The 25,243-nt window shown below is 36.8% G+C and overlaps 1 protein-coding gene across 1 annotated transcript in view; it reads left to right on the plus strand.

Annotated features, from left to right (window-relative positions):
• The window catches only part of UNC13C (unc-13 homolog C), a gene marked incomplete at both ends in the record, with an annotated part of 584,133 nt that overhangs the window by 287,303 nt on the left and 271,587 nt on the right, over positions 1 to 25,243 (plus strand). Inside the window, 3 exons of the mRNA XM_079701234.1 lie at positions 13,336 to 13,492; positions 22,598 to 22,666; positions 24,336 to 24,425. Coding sequence (XP_079557360.1) covers positions 13,336 to 13,492; positions 22,598 to 22,666; positions 24,336 to 24,425 — 316 coding nt within the window. The remainder of the gene's footprint in view (positions 1 to 13,335; positions 13,493 to 22,597; positions 22,667 to 24,335; positions 24,426 to 25,243) is intronic.

A 25,243-nucleotide genomic window follows, 5' to 3' on the forward strand; every position in this document is an offset into this window, starting at 1 on the left:
TATCTTGTATGGGACTCTCTGTGCTTCCTGGACTTGATTGAATATTTCCTTTACCTTATTAGCGAAGTTTTCAACTATAATGTCTTCAAATTTTTTCTCAGCCCCTTATTTTTCCCTTTATTCTTCTTGGACCCCTATAATTCGAAAGTTGATTCTTTTAATGTCCCAGAAGTCTCTGAGACTGTCCTCAATTCTTTTCGTTCTTTTTTCTTTATTCTTCTTTGTGGTAGTTATTTCCACTATTTTATCTTTCAGTTCACTTACCCATTCTTCTGCCTCAATTATTCTGCTATCGATTCCTTCTAGAGAATTTTTAATTTCATTTATTGTGTTGTTCATCTTTGTTTTCTCTTTGGTTCTTCTAGTTTCTTGTTAAACGTTTCTTGTATTTTCTCCATTCTATTTCCACGATTTTGGATCATCTTTACTATCATTACTCTGAATTCTTTTTCAGGTAGACTGTCTCTTTCCTCTTCATTTCTTTCATCTGGTGGGTTTTTACCTTGCTCCTTTATCTGCTGTGTGTTTCTCTGTCTTCTCATTTTGCTTCACTTACTGTGTTTGGGGTCTCCTTTTCACAGGCTGCAGGTTCGTAGTTCCCATTGTTTTTGTGTCTGCCCCCAGTGTCTAAGGTTGGTTCAGTGGTTTGTGTAGCCTTCCTGGTGGGACGGAATGGTGCCTGTGTTCTGATGGATGAGGCTGCATCTTGTCTGTCTGTTAGGGAGGACCGTGTCCAGTGGTGTGTTTTGGGGTGTCTGTACCTTATTATGATTTTAGGCAGCCTCTCTGCTAATGGGTGGGGTTGTTTTCCTGTCTTGCTAGTTGTTTGCCATAGAGTGTCCATCACTTTAACTTGCTGGTTGTTGGGTGGAGCTGGATCTTAGCATTGAGATGGATATCTCTGGGAGAGCTTTCACTATTTGATATTATATGGGGCTGGGAGGTCTCTTGTGGACCAGTGTCCTGAACTCGGCTCTCTCACCTCACAGGCACAGGCCTGTCATGAATACTGTGTAAGCCACACAGCTCATAAGAAAAGGGTGAAGAAAAGAAAGAAAGAAAGAATAAAATAAAATAGTTATTATTATAAAAAATTGTTAAAAATTAAAAAGTAATAAAAAGGAAAAAAGAAAAACGGAAAGAAGAGAGCAGGTAAACCAAAAAACAAATCCACTAATGATAACAAGTGCTAAATACTATACTAAAACAACTCCAAAGAAACAAAAAAAAGGGACAAACAGAACCTTAGCACAAGTGGGAAAAGCAAAGCTATACAGACAAGATCACAGAAATAAACATACGCATACACACTCACAAAAGAGAAAAAGGAAAAAATATATATATATATATATGTATATATATATTTAAAAAAGGAAGAGAACAACCAAATCAATGAACAAATCTACCAGTGATAATAAGCTCTAAATACTATACTAAGATAAATATAAAACCCAGAAACAAATTAGATGCAGAAAGCATACCCCAAGTCTACAGTTTCTCCCAAAATCCAGTGTCTCAATTTTGGGATTAACTGTTTTCTATTCAGGTATTCCAGAGATGCATGGTCCATCAAGTTGATTGTAGAGATTTAATCCACTGCTCCTCAGGCTTCTGGGTGAAATCTCCCCTTCTCTATTTTGTCGCAGCTCCTGTGGTTCAGCTTTGGATTTGACCCCACCTGAGGGTGTCTGTTTCTTTGCTCAAACAGGACGGGGTTAAAGTAGAAGCTGATTAGGGGACTCTGGCTCACTCAGGCTGCAGGGGGAGAGGGGTTGGAAGGGAGGGGTATGGAATGCTGGGCGAGCCTGCTATGGCAGGGGCCTGCATGACGTTGCACCAGCCTGAGGCGCGCTGTGTGTTCTCCCGGGGAAGTTGTCCCTGGATCACGGGACCCTGGCAGTGGTGGGCTGCACAGGCTCCTGGGAGGGGAGGTATGGATAGTGACCAGTGCTTTCACACAGGCTTCTTGGTGGCTGCAGCAGCAGCCTTAGCATTTCATGCCCATCTCTGATGTCTGCGCTAATAGCCGCAGGTCATGCCCATCTCTGGAGCTTGTTTAGGCAGTGCTCTGAATCCCCTCTCCTCGCACACCATGAAACCATGGTCTCTTGCCTCTTAGGCAGTTCCAGACTTTTTCCCAGACTCCCTCCTGGCTAGCTGTGGCACACTAGCCCCCTTCAGGCTGTGTTTACACAGCCAACCTCAGTCGTCTCCCTGGGATCTGACCTCTGAAGCCCGAGCCTCAGCTCCCAGCCCCCACCTGTCCTGGTGGGTGAGCAGACAAGCCTCTCAGGCTGGTGAGTGCTGGTCAGCACCTATCCCCTGTGCGGGAATCTCTTCACTTTGCCCTCTGAGGCCCTATTGCTGCATTCTCCTCCATGGCTCCAAAGCTTCCCCCCGATGACCCCCTACCTCTGCCAGCGAAGGAGCTTCCTAGTATGTGGAAACTTGTCCTCCTTCACAGCTCCGTCCCAGAGGTGCAGGTCCTGTCCCTATTCTTTTGTCTCTGTTTTTTCTTTTTTCTTTTGCCCTACCCAGGTACATGGGGAGTTTCTTGTCTTTTGGGAGGTCTGAGGTCTTCTCCCAGCATTCAGTAGGTGTTCTGTATGAGTTGTTCCACATGTAGATGTATTTCTGATGTATTTGTGAGGAGGAAGGTGATCTCCACGTCTTAGTCCTCTGCCATCTTGAAGGTCTCCTATAAGCCTGCTTTCTAAAGGAGGGTGTTGCTTAATTGAATTATTGATTCCTTTAAGAAATATTTATCGAGTGCCTACCATATGCCAGGAAGTTTTAAAGGCACTGAGAGTACATCAACAAGCAAGAAGTTAAGTTCCAGGCTCTTATGGACCCCAGATTCCAGAAGATGTAATTCATTTATTTGATAGACACTGTCTGAGGATATAAGTACGAGGACTTACACAACACATTGCGGATATGGCAATAAAAGAAGCTCTTGTCCCCAGTGAGCTCCTAATCTGAGGAGAAGAGGAAGAATATTAGGTTGGCCAAAAAATTCATTCGGGTTTTTCTGTAAGATGTTACAGAAAAACTAGAACGAACTTTTTTGGCGGCCGAACAAATAAATTGCATAATAAGAAGACAGTATAATGGGGGCATGCATAGGTGCTGTAAGGGCGTAGACATGGAGGGCCCAATCCAGGCACAGTTGAGGAGAGGTTTCAGAGAAAGCTGATAGGCAGCCTGAGGGTCCCATCCTTACTTGCTCTTCAACTTCCATCATTTCTCTAAACCCTACTTATTTCATTAATTTCCTGTCCCTCACCAGTGCCCTGATACTCAAAACCTCCATAATTGAGTTTGAGCAATCCATAGCATCTGTGTAAAGCTATGATGCTTTTGGCCAGAGGAGAAGTGATCTTTAAATATTTTAGCCCCTGTTTAGTGACAACAATGAATAAAAGCACTGAAATGCATGCTAATCTGAATTTTCAAGAGCAAATGAGATAAATATTATTTTAGTGTATTTCTAACATTAGGAATACAGATAGTCTTTCCTTTCACCTTATATTGTTTCTCTGAAATCTCTTCTAAGGATCTAAGAATCATTGTTTGCATTTTAGTGCTTCTTTCCAATCATTCTGTTCCTATTTTCATAACAACTGATTTTTAAATCTTTTGAATCAAAGGCGTTTCCCATCCTTTGAAACCACAAGATGGGTGTGATTAGGCAGAATTGTCCATGGAAAGGCAGACAAGTTAGATGATTGTTTTGATGAAAACAAAATATAAGACAATAGCAAGTGAGCTGAATCCAGATTTGTTATTTGAAATACGAATAATTTCCTAATATTTTGTCAATAGTATTTTGAGAATGAATGGTTGATAATGTAACAGTTGCTTCAGCTGAAAACATGCCAGTAACTATCTCATTTTTGGCAATTTAAGCATCTTTCTGGAGTTTGTGACTCTAATTTTCCCATGGCATTGAAATTCCTTTTGTTAAATTGGTTTAACACTAACCCCATTTTCTGGCAAAAACAAAGTCAAGTGATTTTAACATTATTAATCCACTGTTTTTTAATCATGTCTTTTTGGGGAAATGTTAAACATTTTGAGAGATTATTCAGTAGTACTGTTTGACCTATTTTATTTGAAGGTGTGCTTTTTGAGGGAATGGTTTGCTGCAGGGATATACTCAGTCATTTTAAATTGCTAATTGTACTTTTAATCCTGTTCCCCTCTCCCCTCCCCCCCGGGAATAATTTAAGTAGTATTAGAACTGCAGCCTTAAAAGGAAATGATTTTCAAGGTATGGTTAGAAGCAAGTAAGTTTTCCTTGACAATAATCTTGCATAAAGAATGGGCACACATAAACTCAGAGGCAAATACTGCCAAATTGAAGATCACGTAGAAGTCTGTTAGCTGAAAACTCTCAAAGAGCAAAGGATGCCTCAGGATGACTCCCTTGTCCCCTGCTTCCTGGTCATCCCAACTAACCATTGGATCCAATGAACCAAATGTTGTTGGTAGGGAAAAGTAATGTGTATGTGTAGGCCAGATGTGTTACCTGTATTCAGAGATTCATAGCATGTTAGAAGATCTAAACCTTACAATCTTTAATAGCTCTTTGATTTTACAGATGGAGAAACTGAATCTAAGAGTGATAAAGTTACTTTTCTAAGGCCACAGAACAGGGCAAGGGCTAGAATGAATCAGCTCTATGCCATGGTACCTATAACTCTAAATTGACCACCAATAATCCCTCCCTACCCAGCTCCACTCCCCTCCACATACCAAAAAAAAAGCTTTTTGGTGACTATTTCTGCAAGATTTCTAGGAAATGTAGCCACTAACCCTAATGAATATCTTTACTTCTTTGAAATTTGTCTCTTTTTTCTTTCTGTCCTTCACTCATCTAAGAAACGTCTACTTTGATGCATACTTCTGAAGCTGAATTGGGCCTCTGGACCCTGACACCAAATTAAATCTTGGAGACAGAGTTTTGAGTGAAGCTGAAAAGAATAGCTTTACTGCTTTGCCAGGCAAAGGGGGTCACAGCAGGCTAATGCCCTCAAAACTGTGTCCCAACTTGAAGAGGGTAGTGAGGAGTTTTATAGTAATGGTTCAAAGAGGGCGTGATCAGCTTGTGGACATTCTTCTGATGGGTTGGTGGTGAGGTAAGTGGGAGTCAGCATCATCAACCTTCTGGTTCCAACCGGTCTGGGGTCTCTGTGCTTGTGGGCAGCACACCATCCTTAATGGATAACTTCTCCCACCTGGTGGGGGTTTCAGTATCTACAAAACAGCTCAAAGATATTTTGTGTGTATCTCTTGTTGGGGAACTGGGACCCTGCCCCAAGGCTGCACTCTTATTTCTCTTGACTGTTGGTTTCTCCCTTGCCCTGCATCTCCTCCCTTCCCTAATTAACAGCTGCTTAAATCTGCCCCTTGGAAGTCAGGGAGGGTCATGGAGGCTGAAGGAAGCCTGTTTCCTGTAATCAAAGAAATGGAGGGACATAGAAAGATTTTTTGTGCCCAGGAGACCCACAGGGCCCTGCTTGGTATCACAACTACCTGTATTATATTGGCTGCCTAATCATTTATCATTTAGGGTTAAAAGTGAACGTGGAAAGGCAAGTTCAATATAAATTATTAGTTTGGTAACAACAGCTACTGTCCTTAACTTACCCAGCTCCTGGTCACAGTTTCTAAAAAAAGACAGATAATTTTTACCAACCAGGTAAAAGATTACACTTCTTAGAGTGACCTGAAAATTCTATTTCTGAGTTTGTGTTTTATTTGTTTAGTTAATATCAAATGCTTAAAATTATAATCTTGGTATTCCAACTGATTGTTTACTTCCTGAGTCACTAATTCTATGAAGAACATTTTAATATAAGTTCTAAAATGTGACAACTACTTCCTGAGTATTGTGTCTTTAATCTTTAGGTATATTGAAACATGTTCACCTAAGTTCTGACCAAATTTAGGAGGTTCATATTTATAAATTTGATCTATTTTCCTTTTAACAAACAACAGAATTTTTGTTGTTTACAGTTTTAATCTGACAAGAAAAACACCATAGTAATGATAATTTGATATTGAAACTGATGTAAAAATCTAATGGGAAGAACAGTATTATTAAGTGAAATATTAGGTTTTTCTCATTGTCCTTTGATTTTTCATATCTTCCCCATTCTCAGCCCTATATTTTGCATTAGGAAGTTATGAACCAAGATCGTTTCATTAATATATTTAAAATTCTTGATTTATTTTATTTAGTGTACTAAAACTGGCATCCATTGCATAGTAATTTTATGGCATTTTTTGCATTTACTCATTAATCAGAAATTAGTTAGGTGTGTGGTAAATTTTGAAAGAAAAATTATTTTACGGGTGATTTGTTTAACTTCACAAAAATCTTATTTAATGATACTGTAAAGAATAATATAGGCTTTTTACATTATATACTTTAAAGGTTTTGTGGCTTTTTTAGAAAAGCAAAGTATAAAGAAATTTTTACTTTAGTCAAACAAAAATTTTAAAAGGAGTTGTATTACTTTGTTTCTTATTGGTGCTAAAAGTTATAAGGAGACTTGTAAAATCAACAATAGAGCAAAAGTTGAATTAACATTTACAAACTATAAATATATATATAACTAAAATATTTTTCTGATTAGGGTAATAAAACATGCTAATGGTAAATTACTTTTAAAAATACAGGATATATTTTTTAAATAAAAAATATTTGTAGCTCCACCCAGAGATAACACTGTGACCATTTTATTTGGTTATTTTTGCTGTATAAGTGTGTGTGTGTGCATGCACACACAAGTGCTTGTATGCATGTTGAGATAATAATGTACAAAGATGTTTGCATCCTGCTTGTTTGGTAACTTACAGGGTCCTTTGAATCAGTATTTGTAGACCACCAGGGTGTTACCAGTACTCACCTGCAGATCTTATAATGGCAGGTGAGCCTCTAAAAATGTTCCCTCTGTGCCATGACTTTATTCAAATGCAATGTGCTTTTAGATTGGGCAAAGATATTTACCTGCTCCTATTGGTGGGCTCTTTAAGTTTGAGAGCTAGATTTCTTTTCCTGGATAATGTAAACAACTTGTGAATTCTTGTCTTGCTAGAGCAGAACATAAAAGGTTATAGATAATCCCCACGGTATACTATTCCCGGTGTTCTTCCAACCCTTTCTTCTAACTAGCTTCTAATCCCGTTGCCCATTCCCTATTGCACAGGGTGTATTGCAGTCTTGGGAGTTGTGTACTCTTTAATGGATATAAAGTGAGAAGGTGTGGGAAACACGAGAGAGCTTTATTGCATCTGGAAGCCATTACCATGGAATAGGAAAGTGATCAACAGCCTTGCTGGCCAGCCGCCTAGACCTCACATTTCTGATATGGGGGTGTACAGTGTATGTTTCCCAGAAATATCTTCCCATTTCTTCTCTAGTCAGGTGAATATTTTAGGAGTTTAGACACTGGATCGTCACCGAATATCTCTCAGTCTATCCAGCTGCCCTAAACTTAGGCAAAGTCCCTCCCAGATATAGGGAAATCTTTGATTGGTACCCCTAATTTCCAGTGCTGCTGTAACTTTACATCATTTTTTTTTTTGTTTTCATGGCCATTTCCATGGGAGGTTCAGAGGGGTAGATCATGAACAGCTGGCTACCTCGCATCATACCCCAGAAATCATCTCAGTTAAATCTGAATCAGAAAGTACAATATTTCTATCGGGTCTCTAAGATGAATGCATGCCTAATGCTCTGGAAAATTTAAAATACTGCTCTCAGTGTACCAATTATAAGCAGAATACAATTCACTTTCAAAGTTGTGATCATTATGGCATTAACTGCTATGCACTTCAGCCCAATGTTCACAAAGCAATTGGATGTTGTGATAAACTGTCATACTCAAAGTAAACAAGTGCATGTCCTGTACACTAACGCTACATAAATACCGTTAACTCATATTGCTTTCACTTGTTTTCATTAAATACTTATGGGACAACTCCTGTGTACAAGAAAACACTATGCTAGATGTGGGCTGGATTAGATGACAATTAAGCATGAACTAAACACATTCTGGAAGAAACAGATACATACACAAGTAATACACAACGTTAGAGAGGGAGGAGGATAAATTAAGAGAAGATCACCCTGGTGGTTAAGAAAGATGCTTCTGAGCTTACATTGCCTGAACTCTAATCCTTAATCATCTCACTGCTCTGTGACATTAGGGAGAAAAAAATTAGAAAAGGAAAGAAATATTTAATTACAACGAGTACAGAGAGGGAATGAGACTTTAGAAGCACTGGCAAAACCAAACCAAACCAAACAAAAACGTAACACTCCTAAGGCAACCTAGTTTACATGGTGTTCTTTTGCTGTTCTTGGTGGAAACAGCAGCTTTCCACCTAGTTTTCATACTTTCAGAGGTCATATAATGAGATTTAATACATTTTTAGATATAACATGGCTAAACTCCAGTTCAAAACTGTTTTGTTAGGAAGTTCAGGTTTTAGAGAAATATTTGAGGTTTTATATTTTGGAGACCAGAAATAATGTGATTCTGTGATTTTCAGATTATCTCAAGGTGGAAAATACTTTGTTCCTTATGACTGTGGTATGTGAAGGACTTAGTCATATTGGAAGTGGGGCAGAAATGTCATTTTTTGCTTCTACATACCCTACATTGTTTTTCTGCTTCCAATACCTACTCATTTCAATCCATCTTTACACCATTTCAGAGTCATCTTTCTAAATTCATCTGACAGTGTCCCTTCCCTCTGTGAGAATTTCAGCTAACTGTGTGTAGTTCACATGAGAAAGTCAAAACTCCTTAGCTAAAGACCAACATAATCTGTCCTTGATCCATTTTTCCTTGGTCATCTTCTGCTACTTCTCACTTTTCATCCTATTCCGTCTCGGTGCAACCCCCTATTACTCCACTAACACGGATGTTGTTGCTGTCACAATGATGTTTATTTGTCAAGTCCAATAGTTATGTTCTTATAAGACTCTTTCAATGTACCTATCAGCATCAATCATCCTTCACCCTTCAAACCTCCTGTTCCAATGTTTTCCCTAATTCCATTGCCCTGGCTTTCTTTTTACCTATATATATATATATATTTTTTAAAGGACATACTTAAGAAAAAATATATTTATTTATTTATTTTTGGCTGCATTGGGTCTTTGTTGCTGTGCACGGGCTTTCTCTACTTGCGGCGAGCGGGGGCTGCCCTTCGTTGCGGTGCACGGGCTTCTCATTACAGTGGCTTCTCTTGTTGCGGAGCGCGGGCTCTAGGTGCGCGAGCTTCGGTAGTTGTGGCACCTGGGCTTAGTTGTTCCACAGCATGTGGGATCTTCCCGGACCAGGGCTCAAACCTGTGTCCCCTGCATTGGCAGTCAGATTCTTAATCACTGCACCACCAGGGAAGTCCCTATCATTTTAAGTTTGATCCCAGTCATAGAATTTACTTATTGGTCTTCCACTAGTCCCTTGTATATCGGTGTTTCCCAGGTTTCATTTCCTGACACTGTTCTTCATTCTATATAATTCCCCTGGATGATCTTACCCATTTTCATTGTTTTGAAGTGATCCCCAGATCTAAGTGTCCAGCCCAGGTCTCCAGTAACCCGGTGGACATTACTTTATGGAAATCCTACAAGCACCTTAAGCTCAAACTCGACTGGACACATGACCCGACCTTACAACCCCTTTTTCTCCTTTTTAGTTCCCAGCTCACTGGGCAGAAGCACCTCTCACCCATTCATCCAGACCGAAGCCTTGGAACTTCATCACTTCTCTTTCTCCTCTTTCACTCCTTATCAAGCACTGAGTCCTGACAGTTTTCCTCTCTTAATATTTTTAAAATATATTCCGTCCTCCCTATCTCTATAGCTACTGTCTTAGTTCAGACACCCATCATCTCTTCCCTTTATAGCCTCCTAATTGGACTCTTTTCTCAGTCTCACCTTCCTTAAGCCATCCTCCTAAAATCCTCTCCCACCAAATCTATTTTAAACTCAACTCTGATGATGTCACTTCCTACTTCATGTAAACAATGAGAGATTGTTGGAGGTAATTTTTCATTTATATTGACTCTGTAAGATATTGAGTTTTGAGTTTTGTTTGAAAAAATCTTCTGACCTATATAATAGGTCCAACTTACCTACCATATTGCACAAGACTATTGTACATACCCCTCGCTTTGCCTCTGGTCATATAATGGTCTAGAATGTGCTCCTGGAAATTTGGGCTCCACCAGCCTAAAATTGCTAGGGTTCATTGTACACAATATTTTGTTTCTTTCCATTGTGCCTTGGTTTTAATTATTCCATTCCTTTGGAATATTACATTCTTTATCTATCAGCAATAGCAAGCCCTGTGCTCGCTTTGGCTATCTCTTAGTCATACATTAACTCTTAGCCCAGCATCATTTCAAGAAGTCTTCCTAGACAGCCCCACCACCACCACCAGGGTACAATACACACACTCTAATTTGGTGTTTCATAGCACTGTTATGCTTTTCTTTTTCATAACTTTCTCAAAATTGTATTACATTTCTTGTGTCACTGATTCTCCCACTAATCTGTAAGTGAACTCATTACTGTATACCCAGTATCTAATACAGTATCTGGCTTTCAGACATGTTCAGTAAATACCTATCAAACTAAATTCTAGGGACACTCCACTCTTCCATGGCCATTACATAATCACTCATCCTCTAGACCTTGACTCAGATGTTTCCCTCTGACTTCTCCTATACTAGATTCACCACTAGTGGACTCAGCTCAACCTTTGGACCTTTGCCATCCATCTCCAGGCCTCACTCCTCCATCCCATGGCCCACCCAAACCCTTACATACCTCTGTAACAGCACTTTCTCTTGTGTAACAAAATGAGGTTTTAATGTGCATGCCTCTCAATTAGGGTATACATTAATTTTTTACACCAGGACCATGTTTTAATCAACTCAAGATCCCTATCAGGAAGAATAGTCCCAGAAATATAGTAAATGTGTAGTTGTTAAAGGGAGAATACTTTGCCCAGATGCCTTTAACATAAAAAAAAAAAAATGAATGAAAGGTTAAAGAGTAGAAAAACAATAGAATCAATTCTAATTCTATTTTTCATCAATTCTGATTAGAGAAAGTATTATAATTATACTATTTGGCTGTAAATTGAATTTATTTTTTAGAGAACAGCAGTGTGAATGGCAGTTTATTTTCCTATTTTCTAATTGTTTATGAATAATATGTATTAACATTAAATTATAAACACATAGCAAATATTTCATTAAACTAAGAAACTCTAAATTACATTTATTTACATAGCTTTTTGCCTATATTACCCATAACTTTTCATATCTAACATAAATTATTTGTTAAACCTCTCATTTTGGTTATAAAACATTGCTTTGGGATTGCAAAGCCACAATTTCATAGGGCATTTTCATCATTAAGATATTGGCTGAATCAAGTCAAAGTATAAAATAGACAAAGCTTTGTTGTTGATATCCCCGGTCTTCCCATATGGCACTCATTTTTCCCTAAGATGCCTTATAATTGCATCATCTTCCAAATAAAACTTTCTATTTCACTTATCAAATTCACACCGTGAACGCCTTAAGCAGAATATTCATATGTTCCTCCATTGTTCTACTTAAAGTACCTGCTAAGCTGTTGCTACTGCTCTTACCAGACAACAAAAATCACAGGGTGGCAGCTGCAAGCAGTAAAGACTAAGTAACACACCTGCATTAGGAGAATACTAATTCTGGTTTAAAACCAAGAACAAAATTATTCATTCTGGTGACCTCCAGAATCTCTTTAAATAGATAATGCATGCTGAGGAAAATAAACTTCTGGACTTCGAGTTCCTCACCAGTTTATTTTGACAGTTGGTGATTGTCTATCTCTTGTTCCCACCTAGGTATGTATATTTCCCTTTTGCCATCTGCTACATTATCCCATTTAGGCATTGCATATTCCATATCTCTTGACCTCTGACTTGGGTCTAACAAATCTAATTACTTGACAGTTTTGAAAAAAGAAAGAAATGTGATACCATATGCTAGTTTTTATTTAATTTCTATTTTTAATATATTTACATCACTTGTGATATTCTTAATAGATATAAATTATAAGTAGTGCATAATAAAGTCAAAATATGCATCATTTACCTAAAAGAAGAAAGCAGTGATCATCTAATTCCAGGGTTACATTACACAGATCATGTAACTCTCACGGCATACTTTGCTGTTCATGATCCTCAAAGATCCATGTTTAAAAATGTAGCCTACATTTATTAGCTTATCGAAGTTAGATGAGTGGCCTGGCTAAGGTCTAAGAAATGCAACATTTCCAGGACCTCCATCCATTTCTTCTGAGCTGCCACTTGGAGCATTTATTTATGTGGGTACATTCTGTGTTTGTGTTCAATAATACAAAATACAGAGATGCCTTGGCGTTGGATAAATTACTGAGATATGAGAGCAAAATAGGATCAGATTAGGTATTGAAAATTTCTTTCTTCCAAAAGAAGAAAGAATTTCTTTCTTCTTTCTTCACTTTTATCACAAGTTGTGCTTTCAATTTTTAAGTCTTTTGTTAGAGTTCAAATGAAACAAATTTTCCTGAGAGAAGTAATGGAATTGAACACTTGATGCTTCTGATGTCTGTAAATGTTACTGTTATTCAAGGTTTAAAAGAAATGGTCTTTAAGCATAAAGCTGGCATAATTCAGTTTGTCTTCACTGTTCATTTGTTTGCTTAATTAAACTCTGGCTTTAGCAAAACCTCAATAAACAAAACTGCTTGTAGAAGATACTCCTTAATAACAAAAGCTCACAAACTGGACTCAGGTCAGATGTTAAGTTGACTTGTTCAGTCAGCATGCAATGAAAGGAGGGCCTCTTGTTTACCTTATCAGTGTGAGAGGAATACAAGTGTGAAAGAACATTCTGGTTGCAATTCAACATTTCAGGAACTGAAGTAATTGGGGACAGAGTTGCCAGAGAAAGGGAGACTCCTGGATTATTGCTTTTCGACAGTGTTAGATTCCACTGGAAATTGCACTTTTTGTGTGTACACACAACACTCTCCCAGTTGAAAGAAATTATGCACATATCCTTGTGGCAAATCACATTCTAATTAAGCCACTTCACATTTGTGAATGAGAAGTTTTTAAAAGGCTGAAATTGCTTTCTCTTTCAATTAGTAATTTTAAGAGTTTTCTCTCCTTTTCATAGATAGAGGAATTACTTAATTGCTGATGTTAGAGGATACGCTGCTATGTGAATTAATTAGATTCTGTTTTTAAAGCACTTAATGTTTTTGTGTTGCAGGCACTTTTCATGTCTGTCTTCTAAATACATGTGCCCCGGTGTCCCTGCTGTAATGAGCACCTTGCTGGCAAATATAAATGCTTTCTATGCTCACACAACTGTTTCAACAAATGTACAGGTTTCTGCCTCAGATCGATTTGCCGCTACCAACTTTGGTGTAAGTATTATTTTTTGAACTTGAAAATTCCTCATAACTTATGGGACTTAGATTTTCAAGGAGCTTTGGATTCCAGATATTCTTAGAATCTTACTGCAGAATGTACATCTTAAGGAATATCTCTTAGTGTAATAGACTAAAGCTTAAAGTTTATTTGAAACATGTTCAGTGAAATACCTTTATTTGACTGTCAGTAGGTATCTTCAATAGATTAAATTTTCATATCTGGAATGGCTTTTCCAATGGAGGAAAACATACATTTTGTGATAGAGTACTAGGACTTATAGAAAATCCTCCATGTAAGCAAATTTGGGATTAACCATGGCAGATATCCTTCCCTCATAAATGTGAGCTCAGTTGGCTTCTCTGGAGCCTTTTGGGTTCCATTTGCACTTCCTATTGGTTTCTACTGGTACTGATGGATGAAGGCATATCATCTAAGTAAAAAAAAAGTGTTAGGTGTATAAAGAAGCCAAGAAAACTCTCTGTATCTAATTAAAACTGTCCACCTGACAATCAAATGCATCAAGAACACACTGAAAAGTAAAAATGCAGGATCCTAAGGAGTCTCAAGTATTTATCTGTTGTACCTGGTGCTGGAACCCATTCTCCATAAGCATAATTAAATTGAAATTGACAAGACTAGAAATAGGATATAAATAAACAGTAATTCCAGTAAAGTGGTGAAGATCTAAACTGAGAATTAGTGGAGATGGGGTAGGAAGGACAAATTCCAGAGCTTTTCAGGGCATAGAATCAACAGCACTTGCTGTCTTTAGGTATGTGAAGAGTGAGAGAAAGGGAAAGATGCCTGGAAAGATTCCCAAGGTTTTCACCAGGGCAGTTGGTAGGTGGTAGCTCTGTTCAATAACCCTGTGAGACAGGTAGTTCTGTACTCATTTGTTTGTGGAGGAAACTAAGATCCATTGTAGGAAGGTGATTTCCATGACACCATCATTACTCTTTTCACTGCACTTCCAAATCAGTTCACTGAATAGATTTGTGTTATTGATCATGTTGTTAGAAATCAAATTTTGAGGTGTGTGTTATAAAGTAGAGACAAATGAGACCCAGCTAATAAAGGGGTGTAAAGCCAATAGGGAAAAAAATGTGCTGCTATGTTTACTCTTTTCTTGTCCTTTTCATTTAAAAGAAAACACATGTGAAGTATGTGAGATGAGTTGGAATGAATTAAAAGAAAAAGTAATTGTTATTTAACGACAATCAAAATAAATACTGGTAGAAGAGAACACTATTTGGGTTAAGAGTCATGGGGTTTGAGTTTGTATTCAAATTTAACAAGTCAGTTCAGTCATTCAAGCCTCAATATCTCAATATGTTCATTGAGGGTAGAAATTATTGCTCTGACATGTTTCTCAAATTTAAGATGAAAATCAAATGAAGTAAAAGATAAGCTAGTTTGTAATAGTTGAAAGTGCTCTATAAATATAAGGTATGAGGATTTCATCTCTCCTGCCTGTCCTCTACTTTTGTTAGACAGATTGGCTCTTGTAAGAGCTGGGACCAAAGAAAATTCCCTAGTCAGCTCAACAAAATACTATTATGACCATCACCAGATCATAGAACAGTTTTTGTTATGAAAACCTCATAAAATTGTTTTGCTTTTAATATTCTGCCTGGGTATACTGTAGAGAATAAGCCATCCCTGTGGAACACTGAGCCTTTCTACCTCTGAGAAAGAAGACGTGTTTATACGACTAATTTCCATAAAAGCTACCTGGAGGAAAATGAGATAGCATGCTCCTTTACTTCATGCTGGCCCAAAGAAGAGAAGCCAGATTGATTTCACTACTTTGCAGTGTTTCAGTAGCAACATAGTTATAACAAAGTTCACTTTGTAAATCAAATAACTTATTGTAAGACAGGGTCAAAAAAGAAATCTTCCTTCAAACTACATCTTGATAACTTAGTGATTTGATGTGTAAATTTGACTAAATTTTTCTCTACCTATTGAAAATAATGCTATTTGCTCAGTCAAATATAATAAGTATAAAGCTTCCCACCTTCACTTGGCCTGAAGTTCTTATTTACCTGACTTCTGAAGTTGATACTGTCACTTGTGAATCAGGCAGGAACACTATTATATAGGCCCCTTTTTATCTTTCCCAAAGGTGTAATCCAGACATTTTTGAATCTCAAAAAATAAACCAGTGGAAAAGCTTTCTTACCTATGTGGACTGTAAAACAAACAAATATTTAAGAAAAAGAAATCATTACTCTTTCCAATCCAAACTTTTTGTGTGCAAGTGTTATTTAAAGTCATGGTTTGTATGAAAAATGTTCAAGAATAAAGTGAAAAGAACAGAACCATTGAGTATGGAGATGAGAGAGAAGCAAGGTTGGCTGAGGAAAATGATTAGAGAAATTGGGTAAAAATGATAAAAATCTGATGTTATTAAAGATAAGGTAAAAATATTTTAAGAAAAGAGGAGTATATTGCATTGTCAACTGTTGCAAAAAGTTCAAGTAAGATGGCGAAAGGAATGAGCCTGTTGGCTTTGGCAATTAGGAGGTCATTGCTAAGTGAAGCAGTTGAGGTTAAAGCCTAATTTCATAGAGATCTTCAGTGAATGGCACGTATGAATAGCTGTGTCAATTAGGGTTCACTTATTCCCTAAAATATAATGCAGTCATTAAAAAATCAAGCTTTTAAAGAAAAGTGTATATAATTGAGCAATGCCCATTAAAAAATGACAAATGAAAATATATACATACAAAAATCTATATATAATCTAATTCCAACATTGAACACACACACACATATATATACACATATATATATACACATATATATATACATATATATGTATATATGTATATATATATATATGTGTATATATATATATATATGGGTTTAGAAACAAGCCTGAAAGAAAATGTGCCAAAATGCCAATAGTGCAGCCACTTGGTGGGATTACAGCTAATATTTTCTTGTTTTTGTTTTGTATTCATCTTTATACTAAAGTTGTACATTTTTCTATATTGTATTTGTATTTTATAATAATGAATAAAAGAGGGAAAGTGGGTGATGAAATAGAGACTAACCCGTTAAGCAACTTGAATGAGAAGGTAAGAGAGAGATTGGTCAAGAGTGAGAAGGTTTTACCATGAAAAAAGAGATGTTACTTTTACTGTGTGGTTGGGTAGGAGTTTTTTATTATTTAATAAGATAAATTTTAACATATGTATAGATTGTTAGGACAGGAACTAGCTGCAAAATGAAGTTGCAGATTTATCAGATGGAGAATAAGTGATATAATAACATCCCAGAGGAGAAAGAAGTAAATGTAGTCAAGAGGATGGAAAGAGGGACATTCTTTGGAATAAGAAAGGACAAATTCCTATTCTGAAATTTGAGGAAATAGTGTGTGAGTCCTTGCAGAGAATGCTAATCTTCTGATAAAGGAGTGAAAAGTTGATGTAATCATACTATATTTCCCTAATCTTCTCTATGGTTGTCTACAGGACAAGAAATTCTTATATATAAGACAAGGGCTATGATAAAGATGCACAAGGTAGAGGAGGCTGGAAAAAGGGAAGGGACTAGAAAGACAAATGCTTCAGGATCACATAAGAGGAATTCCTAGCATAAATCTGTTGTTACAACAATTCACGTGGCTGTGAGTTTTTCTCAGAATTTCTCAGCATTCAGATTCTGATGTAGTAACATATAGCAGAAGGTTGAAATTTCCCACACACAAAAAAAATAGAGATGATCAAAGGGTTAGGGAATTAAGCATATAGGTGACACTATCAAAAGAAAGTTGAAGTGATTCACCATGGGATCTAGGTTTGATAAGTGGCACCATGATAGAGACAGAGATAAAGAATTTGGATAGGAACATCATCCATGTAGTTAAGATTTCAAAGGGGGAAGCCTCAGGTCCAAGATGTATCTCTAGGAGTAGGTTGTTGAAAACTGAGTGTAAAAACAGTGGTGTACTGGAGCTAGTTTGTACCTGCTAACAGGCAGTGATTGCTGATTTTTTAGGAATATTGCAGGCTGGTTGTTGAGTACAGCCATCTTGAAACTGGAAATACTGAGAGTATTTTTTATCATGAAAACTGGCAAATGCTAAAAATCAAGGCTTTTTTCTTTTGGAGAGATGGTTTTGTTGCACACCCTTGAATGCAAAGATTTCTGGGAGTCAAGATTATCAAAGAACTTGATTGGATAAAACATCTCCATGTGTGTTGAAAACACTGTGGGTAGAGCAAGAGTTGGAAAGGAAGAAAACTCCATGAGGTGGGGGTCAGTTTTTCAACTTTGAAGAAAAGTTTTTAGGAAACTTATTTAGTTAGTTATCTTAAGACACAAATAGCAAATTATTAGTAAAATTGATGTTTATCTAGCTCAATTTTTTCTTGAGCATAGATACCCTCTGACATAGCCAGTGCTCTGCAAAAACAAATATGCTAATAAATATTTCCTTTTCATTACAGGTATTCTTTTATTTGGTTGCTTGTTCATTCAAGACATATTTATGTGATACCTCCTTTAAGGCACTATGGCAGGTAGTAGAGGGACTGAAAGATAAATGTTTACCTCTGTTCTCTGGGTCTTATACTCTAATGGGATAGTCACCTAACCATGTGTAACAATAACCATAAATCACTCCCCAAATGGGATAAGTGTCAAAGGAGTTCATACTTGTAAATTTGCTTTGAGATTGAGGAGGAGAAAATGATGGATACTCTTCAGAGGCTCATGAAAGCTGGCCAAAAGGAACAGTGCTTTTAGGAATGGGTAGTATTTTTCCAAGTCCAAGAAGTAGAAGGAAAACTACCTTAGGTCTTTGAAGTAAAGACAAGGAGACTATACAAAACTAAGTTCAAAGTGTGTGTAAGGTAGGCTGCCTAGTGAATAGGGCAGATAGAATAAAAGATGGAAATATAAGAGAACATTGTGTTACTGAATCGATATTAGATTGCTGAGGCCCTTTAATGCCCACTCAGATGTTTGGACTTCATTCTTGAGACATCGTGTAGAATCTGATAGAATTTCTGATTTAGAAAGGTCACTCTGTAGAGGAAATGTTGCAGAGGGGAGAGATAGAATGTATATCAGACAGTGATTCAACTATACGGTGATGTATGGGAACTAGATTTGTGGTGGTGATCACTTTCTAGTGTATACAGATGTCAAATTATAATACTGTTTGCCTGAAACTTATATAATAGTTTTAAAAAATCAGCACTTCCCCCTGATCACACAGCCATGCCCCAACATATGTGTTCCTTTTCCAAATCCCTGGGAAACCCGAACTTTCTGATAAAGTGACAGGAAATGCTTACAATCATAGAAAATGCAAAAAAAAAAAAAAAAAAAAAAAACCAAAAACACGATGTCTAAAACAATTTGCAAAAAAAAAAAAAAGAAAAGAAAATGCTCTAAAAATAAAAAAGGGAGGTTAGGACCTAGTGTCAAGAAGAAGCCTGTCTAAAGTTTAGTCAGACTGAGAGAAACGTTAGGCTTTCATGCTCAGTGAACAATAATATCTCAGTGCTTTTCAAGTTTGCCTATTAAGTGACTTCTTATATACTCTTTGAATTTATGTCATTTATTAATTAGTGTGTCACTGATAGCATTGTTTCAGTGGCATTTTATAATTTTATGGTATCTCTATTGGTATCAATATTAATCTCAAATCAACAAGAAATGCAAATGTATTTCCAGTATGTTCATATGATTAGCATTAATTAAATTATCAAAAACTTATCTAAATAGCTTACACATTAATTCTACTTGAAATGTTTCTGTTCTGCTTAAAGAATGACTGCTTTCAATATGATCTGGAAAAAACTTTATAATTTGCTGGTCCAGGTCAGAATAATTTTATCCTATTCTTGTAAATTTATGAAAACCTAAGAGCAGGTTGCACATGCAGCTAGGGCTCCTCCCAGTGAAGCTGAATCAAACGAGGACCCCGAGAGCTTAAGCATCATTAGCTTCAGGTTAAATCTACTGCTGCTGTTGGAGTGAGATACTGAGAAGCAAAGGAATGGGAGAGAGAAGCTGCAGATGATGCAGAGGTTTTTACACACCTTCTTTATAAGAACTTTTCCTTCCACAATTCCCAGTGTCCTAGGGAAACTTGCTAAGAGTGTCCTTGTGGGGTAGTAACTGCCTCCCCCTACTCAAAATCTCCCCTCTTCTCATGGGTCAAAACTGGCCCACCAACTGGTTTTGTACAGCTCATGAGCTAAGAATGGCTTTTACATTTTTAAATGGTTTTTAAAAATCAAAAGATTGTCATTGGTGATACATGAAAATTATATGAAATTCATGCTTCAGTATCCGTAAGCAAAATTTTATTGGAAAACAACCATGCTCGTTTGTTTATATATTGGTTATAGAAGCTCGTGTGCTACAATGACAGAGTTTAATAGTTGTGACAGAGACCACAGAGCTGAAAATATTTACGATCTGGCTCTTTACAGACAGTTTGCTGACCCCTGGTCTAGAGTTATTCTTGTCAACTAATTAAACCTAAATACTTGATAACAGATAATGCTTAATGTTAATATTATAGATTTAGCCCCTAATAGCAGACATATGTAGTCCTTACCAAATGCAAAGAACTGAATAACTTGACAGTTTCAGATATTGTGGCATGTCCCTCGAGAAGCATTTTTTAATCGCAGTCTTTTCTTATTCCTCAAATCACACCATGTAGGTGATAGGCCTCCTCTGCTCTCACAAAGGCAATCTCACTCAAGTTAAATAGAAATATGGTAAATGAAATAAAATTTCAGGCTGTCCTTCTGTTTAAAAAATGTCTGTGAAAATTCTATCAGGAGCACACTTTTTATTTCACATCATCTGATATTGTTCGGGATTTAGCGACAACATGCCTGGCAGTTTTCTCCACAGTTTTCTATTTTTCTGGAATGTAAATTTTCCAGCTGGGCACTGAAGACCTAGGTTGGAAGACTAAATGTGTGATCTGTATCAGTCAGAATTCTGTTCAGCTTCATGAAATAAATTCAACAAACCTAACTCAATATTCTTTCCCATGTAACCTAAGTCCAAAGGTAATAAGGAATTCAGGGCTAGTACAGCTGCTCAGGATTGTAATTTTTTGAAAGGGTGGGCAAACAGAGTTAGGATGAGGTGTGGAGGCTCCTAGCTTCCTGCCTCATCATTCTTACCATTTGTTTAGCTTTTCATCTTATAGCCCCGGGATGACTATTTGACCTTCTAGTATCTCATCTGAGTTTAAGGTGAGAAAAAGGAGAGAGACACAAAGGGCAAATGGAAAAAAGGCCTAACAAAGAATTATATAGCAAATACTAATACAACAACTCTGCAGAGCATTCTTTTAGAATCTTTCTAAATAATAATTCATCGGTAGTATGCTGGCTGGTTCCATCCCCTTTAATAAACTGTATACATCTCATTGGCCAAAATCATGCTACATGGCCATTGCTAGAGTAAAAGAGGCCTGGGAGGGAAGGTTTTTCATAAAGGACATATTTGACTCTTGTGGTTCTATTAGGAAGAGAAGAAGGGATATTGGGCAGACAACCAGAACAGTTGGTCCCAGTATACACAACAGGGCCAGTGATTTGGGTCATAGCGTGGTTGACTGGGGTCATGTCAGCTGTCTTAATGATTCATACCAATCACAGATGTCATATAAAGCATCCAGAGACTGACACAAACACATTGAATTTTACAGTCGTTGAATGATTAACTACTATGGCCTAAACCGATGATTGTAGCAGCTCTCTTATTTTTCTATTTTGATTGAGATCCACTGACCCACATTGATGGAGGATGGGGGTTAATAAAGGGCAACATAGGTCACCTCCTCCCCTAGGAAGGTATGATAGAGAATAAGAAAGAAAACTCTAAGACATTCATTGTATTTTCCGGCAGCTTTACTGGAGAGTCTTACTTGCCTAACAAGATAGCAAGCTTCTGGAAGACAAGGGTCATTTCTTAGGCTCTTTCATTGCCTCCACAAGGGTTATTAACACAGAGGCAATACTCAAACTTTGTTCACTGATACATAAACCTGATAAAAGGCAGTTTATTCAGAAAATTGAAGTTTCAACTTAGGAACAATTTATCAACTCCTGTTAATATTCAACTCACTTCATCAAGATCAGTGACTTAAAGGGATAAGAGTTATATACCCCATGAATCCAACTTGTATGTGAAACTTCTAGGAAAAATTTCTACTTTTGCTAATATATTCCAAAGTGTAATTTGGTGTTTACAGAATATTTGTCTAGGGAGGAACCTTTACTGTTATTTACTACCATCCCCCTATTTTTTTTTCATTTTTATTTAGGAATCAGAGACTCAGAATGGTGCTTTGTCTATTGTAAAGTTTTCATGTGTGACTTTGATGGTTTTTTACCTTATCTAATTAACTTAGTTAATCCACACAACTATATCCTTTTGCTTATTAGCAAAACGTTTTAATTCTTGTCCGTTATCATCTTCAAATCCTTCTATGAAGAAGTCAGTCCAACCCTGATACAGCATCAGAGGGAGGCATCGGTAATTTTTATTGACCTGATATTTTATAATTTTTTAGCCCTAAATCATAGACATACTTTAAAGGCAGTCAATCCTTTCAAATTATGAAGTCTGTTACCAAAAGGAAAATACATTTGAAATTGTTTTTGACACAAAGAGCAGCTAGTCCCCCTTCCATAGGTGGGAGAAGTTTAAAATAACTATAGTTTAATTTTGGGGAGGTGGTGTGGTGTGTGGAGGTGGGAAGAGGGGTGGGTTATATTCTCTTGTTGACTTATACTGCTGTGAAGGAGTACAGTGGCAATTCAGTTGTCTGGACTCTTTCTTCATGACTCAGCTCTTTGGATACTGTCTCATTCATCACAGAGAGGCAGTGTGACTTACAGGAAAGAGTGTGGATTTGGTGTCAGAGACCTGAGTTTAAATCACTGCTATGTCACATACCAGCTCTATGATCTTGGAGAAATCACTGACATCTTTGAACCTTCCTTTCTATCAAATGGGGACATTAACTCAGACAGATTTTGTTGTGAGGACTACATTTAGAATTATCATTGATTTCCATTCTCCTATTTTGTGTTTGCTTTGCACAGAGGGAAAAATTCATAAAACTACTGGACCAGTTGCATAACTCTTTAAGGATTGACCTGTCAAAGTATAGGGTATGTACAAAATTATTTGCCTAAAGGTAAACTATGGTGTTTGGCTCGGATGATTTCTTGTCATATTGTAAAAAAAAGTTATCCACTATATAATGGAAAAGTAAAGATAATGATCTTGGAATCTTGGGTCCTGTCACACTAGACGGGTCCCCTAAGTAATCAAGTAGACATCCCTTGTTTAGGTACCTTGCTCCACATCAATCTGCAGTACTCTGTGTGTGTGTGTGTGTGTGTGCGTGCGTGTGCGTGCACACATGCACACATGTACAGCTTTAATTTTATGTCTTTTAATAACCATCAGATTGAGTGGCCCTCAGCTAATTCATGAAGTAGACATGTGGCCCAATCCTCATCTTTAAAAGCTCACCCCTTCTTACTAAGATATCCAGCTGATATTTCCTCAGCTTTTGATATTCCTTCTGGGATTCACTGCTTAATTCACTCCTAGATCAATACAATGTGCGTTTTTTGAAGCTGTACAGAGTTCATTGTCAACAATTCTATACTTCACCTGCAGGTGAAACACACACAAACTCACACATACACAAATATATTCATGTGTGTGTCTGTGTTTGTAAACACACAGATATAATTTTATTTAGAAAATACAGTTACCAAAAAATTTAGTTACAAATTTTATTTACCAAAAAATCTATAGTAATAATTATTGCATTCTTTAACAATTTATTCTATAATAAATATCTTTCCATATCTGTACATATGTATCTTTCTTACATTCAATTTTTAGTCTCTTATTGATGGATCGCTTAACTGCACATTTCCGGAAATTATAATACCAAATTTTGTCAAACTTACCTTTCATGTCGGAAGTGGGGCCAACACTATGAGAAGGGAACTGCTGTGACAGGCAATGAAAATGATATTTGGGGGCAAGAAGGACCTTGAGGCCACCTCATTCACCATCACTTTGACTCTCCAACTCTGCTTGAGTTCATGAATACCTAAAAGTTACCTGTGGTTTTCCTAATGGCTCTTTAAAAAGCCTATCTGAAAGCACGTTAATATGAGAAATTTCTCAATGCTGAAATTGTTTCCTTAATATTTTCATAATTCCTTTCCTTTCCTTTCCTTCAAAATTCTGAACATCTGCATTTTTATCTCACATTTCTCACCAAACTTCACTAACAAAAACTTTTTGTTTAAATCTGCAGTACTTCAGGGAGAGACTATACAGTGCAGTCTTCTTTTCTTTTTTTTTACTTTTAGCTTCTTTGTGACTAAAAGTAAATATAGGACATGTAAAATTTCCCAAAAGGATTTTGGAAAAAATAACCCATCTTGAGAAAATTATAAAAAATATTTTCAAATATATGCTTACCCTCCCTCTTTCAGCATGAAACCTATTTTGTGAAACAAGGATGAATAACCTCATAACATTGCATTAATGATATTATTTTGTACATTTTTGTTACATTGTGGGAATAAATAGAAGAATATGGCTTTCCAAGGCTAAGACAAGAATACTACCAACTTGTTTATTTTCTGTGATATTTTACAGTAAAAATATTGTGAGAATACTGTGGTGATACTTTTTAAATTTTACACAGTTTACTTACCATTTTCTTTCACAGAAAGTTAGTTGTAGTTTATTTGGCACTGGAGGCTTAATGCTGATAATTTACCCATTTTCTGTTTCCTAATTAACCAGGAAAACTTTCCCGCCAGCAATGCTGAAAGATTGCAAGACCTGAAATCAACTGTTGACCTGCTAACAAGTATCACCTTTTTTAGGATGAAGGTACATCTTTTATTTTTGTCACTGTCTTCATGTGACATACATTTACTCCCTGGTAGAGTCTGGTTTTACCCTTCTCTTGGTCAGTACTGTTCATCCCCATTGATTAAGATGTGGTGCCTTTGCCTGAGCTAAATGAATCTTCCAACATAATGTGTGTTGAAAAAGATTATCCTAGACACTTAAGATATTCTGATACATTTGGCTCAAATTTAGTTTTAAGTTAAATTCATCTTAAACAAAGCTCTCTAGTGAGTGGATGTGACACTTACCGGAAAAAAAAAAAACAACCCTAAGAACATTAAATGGAAATGGAGTTCACTTTGCATTTCAATTTTAACTGAGATGTCTTGCTGACTTTTTCATTGCAAGAGAGTAGCCTCTTTTAAGTTTACCCTAATTGTAGCAACTTCCATTTCCTGCCCTGGGAATGTCTATATAGGAATATGTGTGATTGTTTAATCCATTGGTATAATTAATTGCTATCTACCAACCTACACAAATATTTCTTTTTAGGTATATCTTCTCTGCTTTAATAGCAAGTTGTCTGCAATTATAATTTGGCTAGCCAGACAATTCATGTAAAGCCTTTCCTAAAACTACTTGTCAGGCTATGGGCTAAACATTTCTGCCCTTTGAAAGAGAGTTTATGATTTTTTATTCAGGAAATTCCTGTACAGAAAAAATTAGAAATAATTATTTTTCTTCTTTTCATTTGCCCATGATTATCTTCACTAAAACAGTAAAATTGGTGTTTTATAAGACAGAAAGAAAACAAAACCATACTGTATAAACCACCCATCCTTTAAAGTTCAATTAAA

This window comes from Hyperoodon ampullatus, assembly GCF_949752795.1.
Source record: "Hyperoodon ampullatus genome assembly, chromosome: 3".
Lineage (NCBI taxonomy): Eukaryota > Metazoa > Chordata > Mammalia > Artiodactyla > Ziphiidae > Hyperoodon > Hyperoodon ampullatus.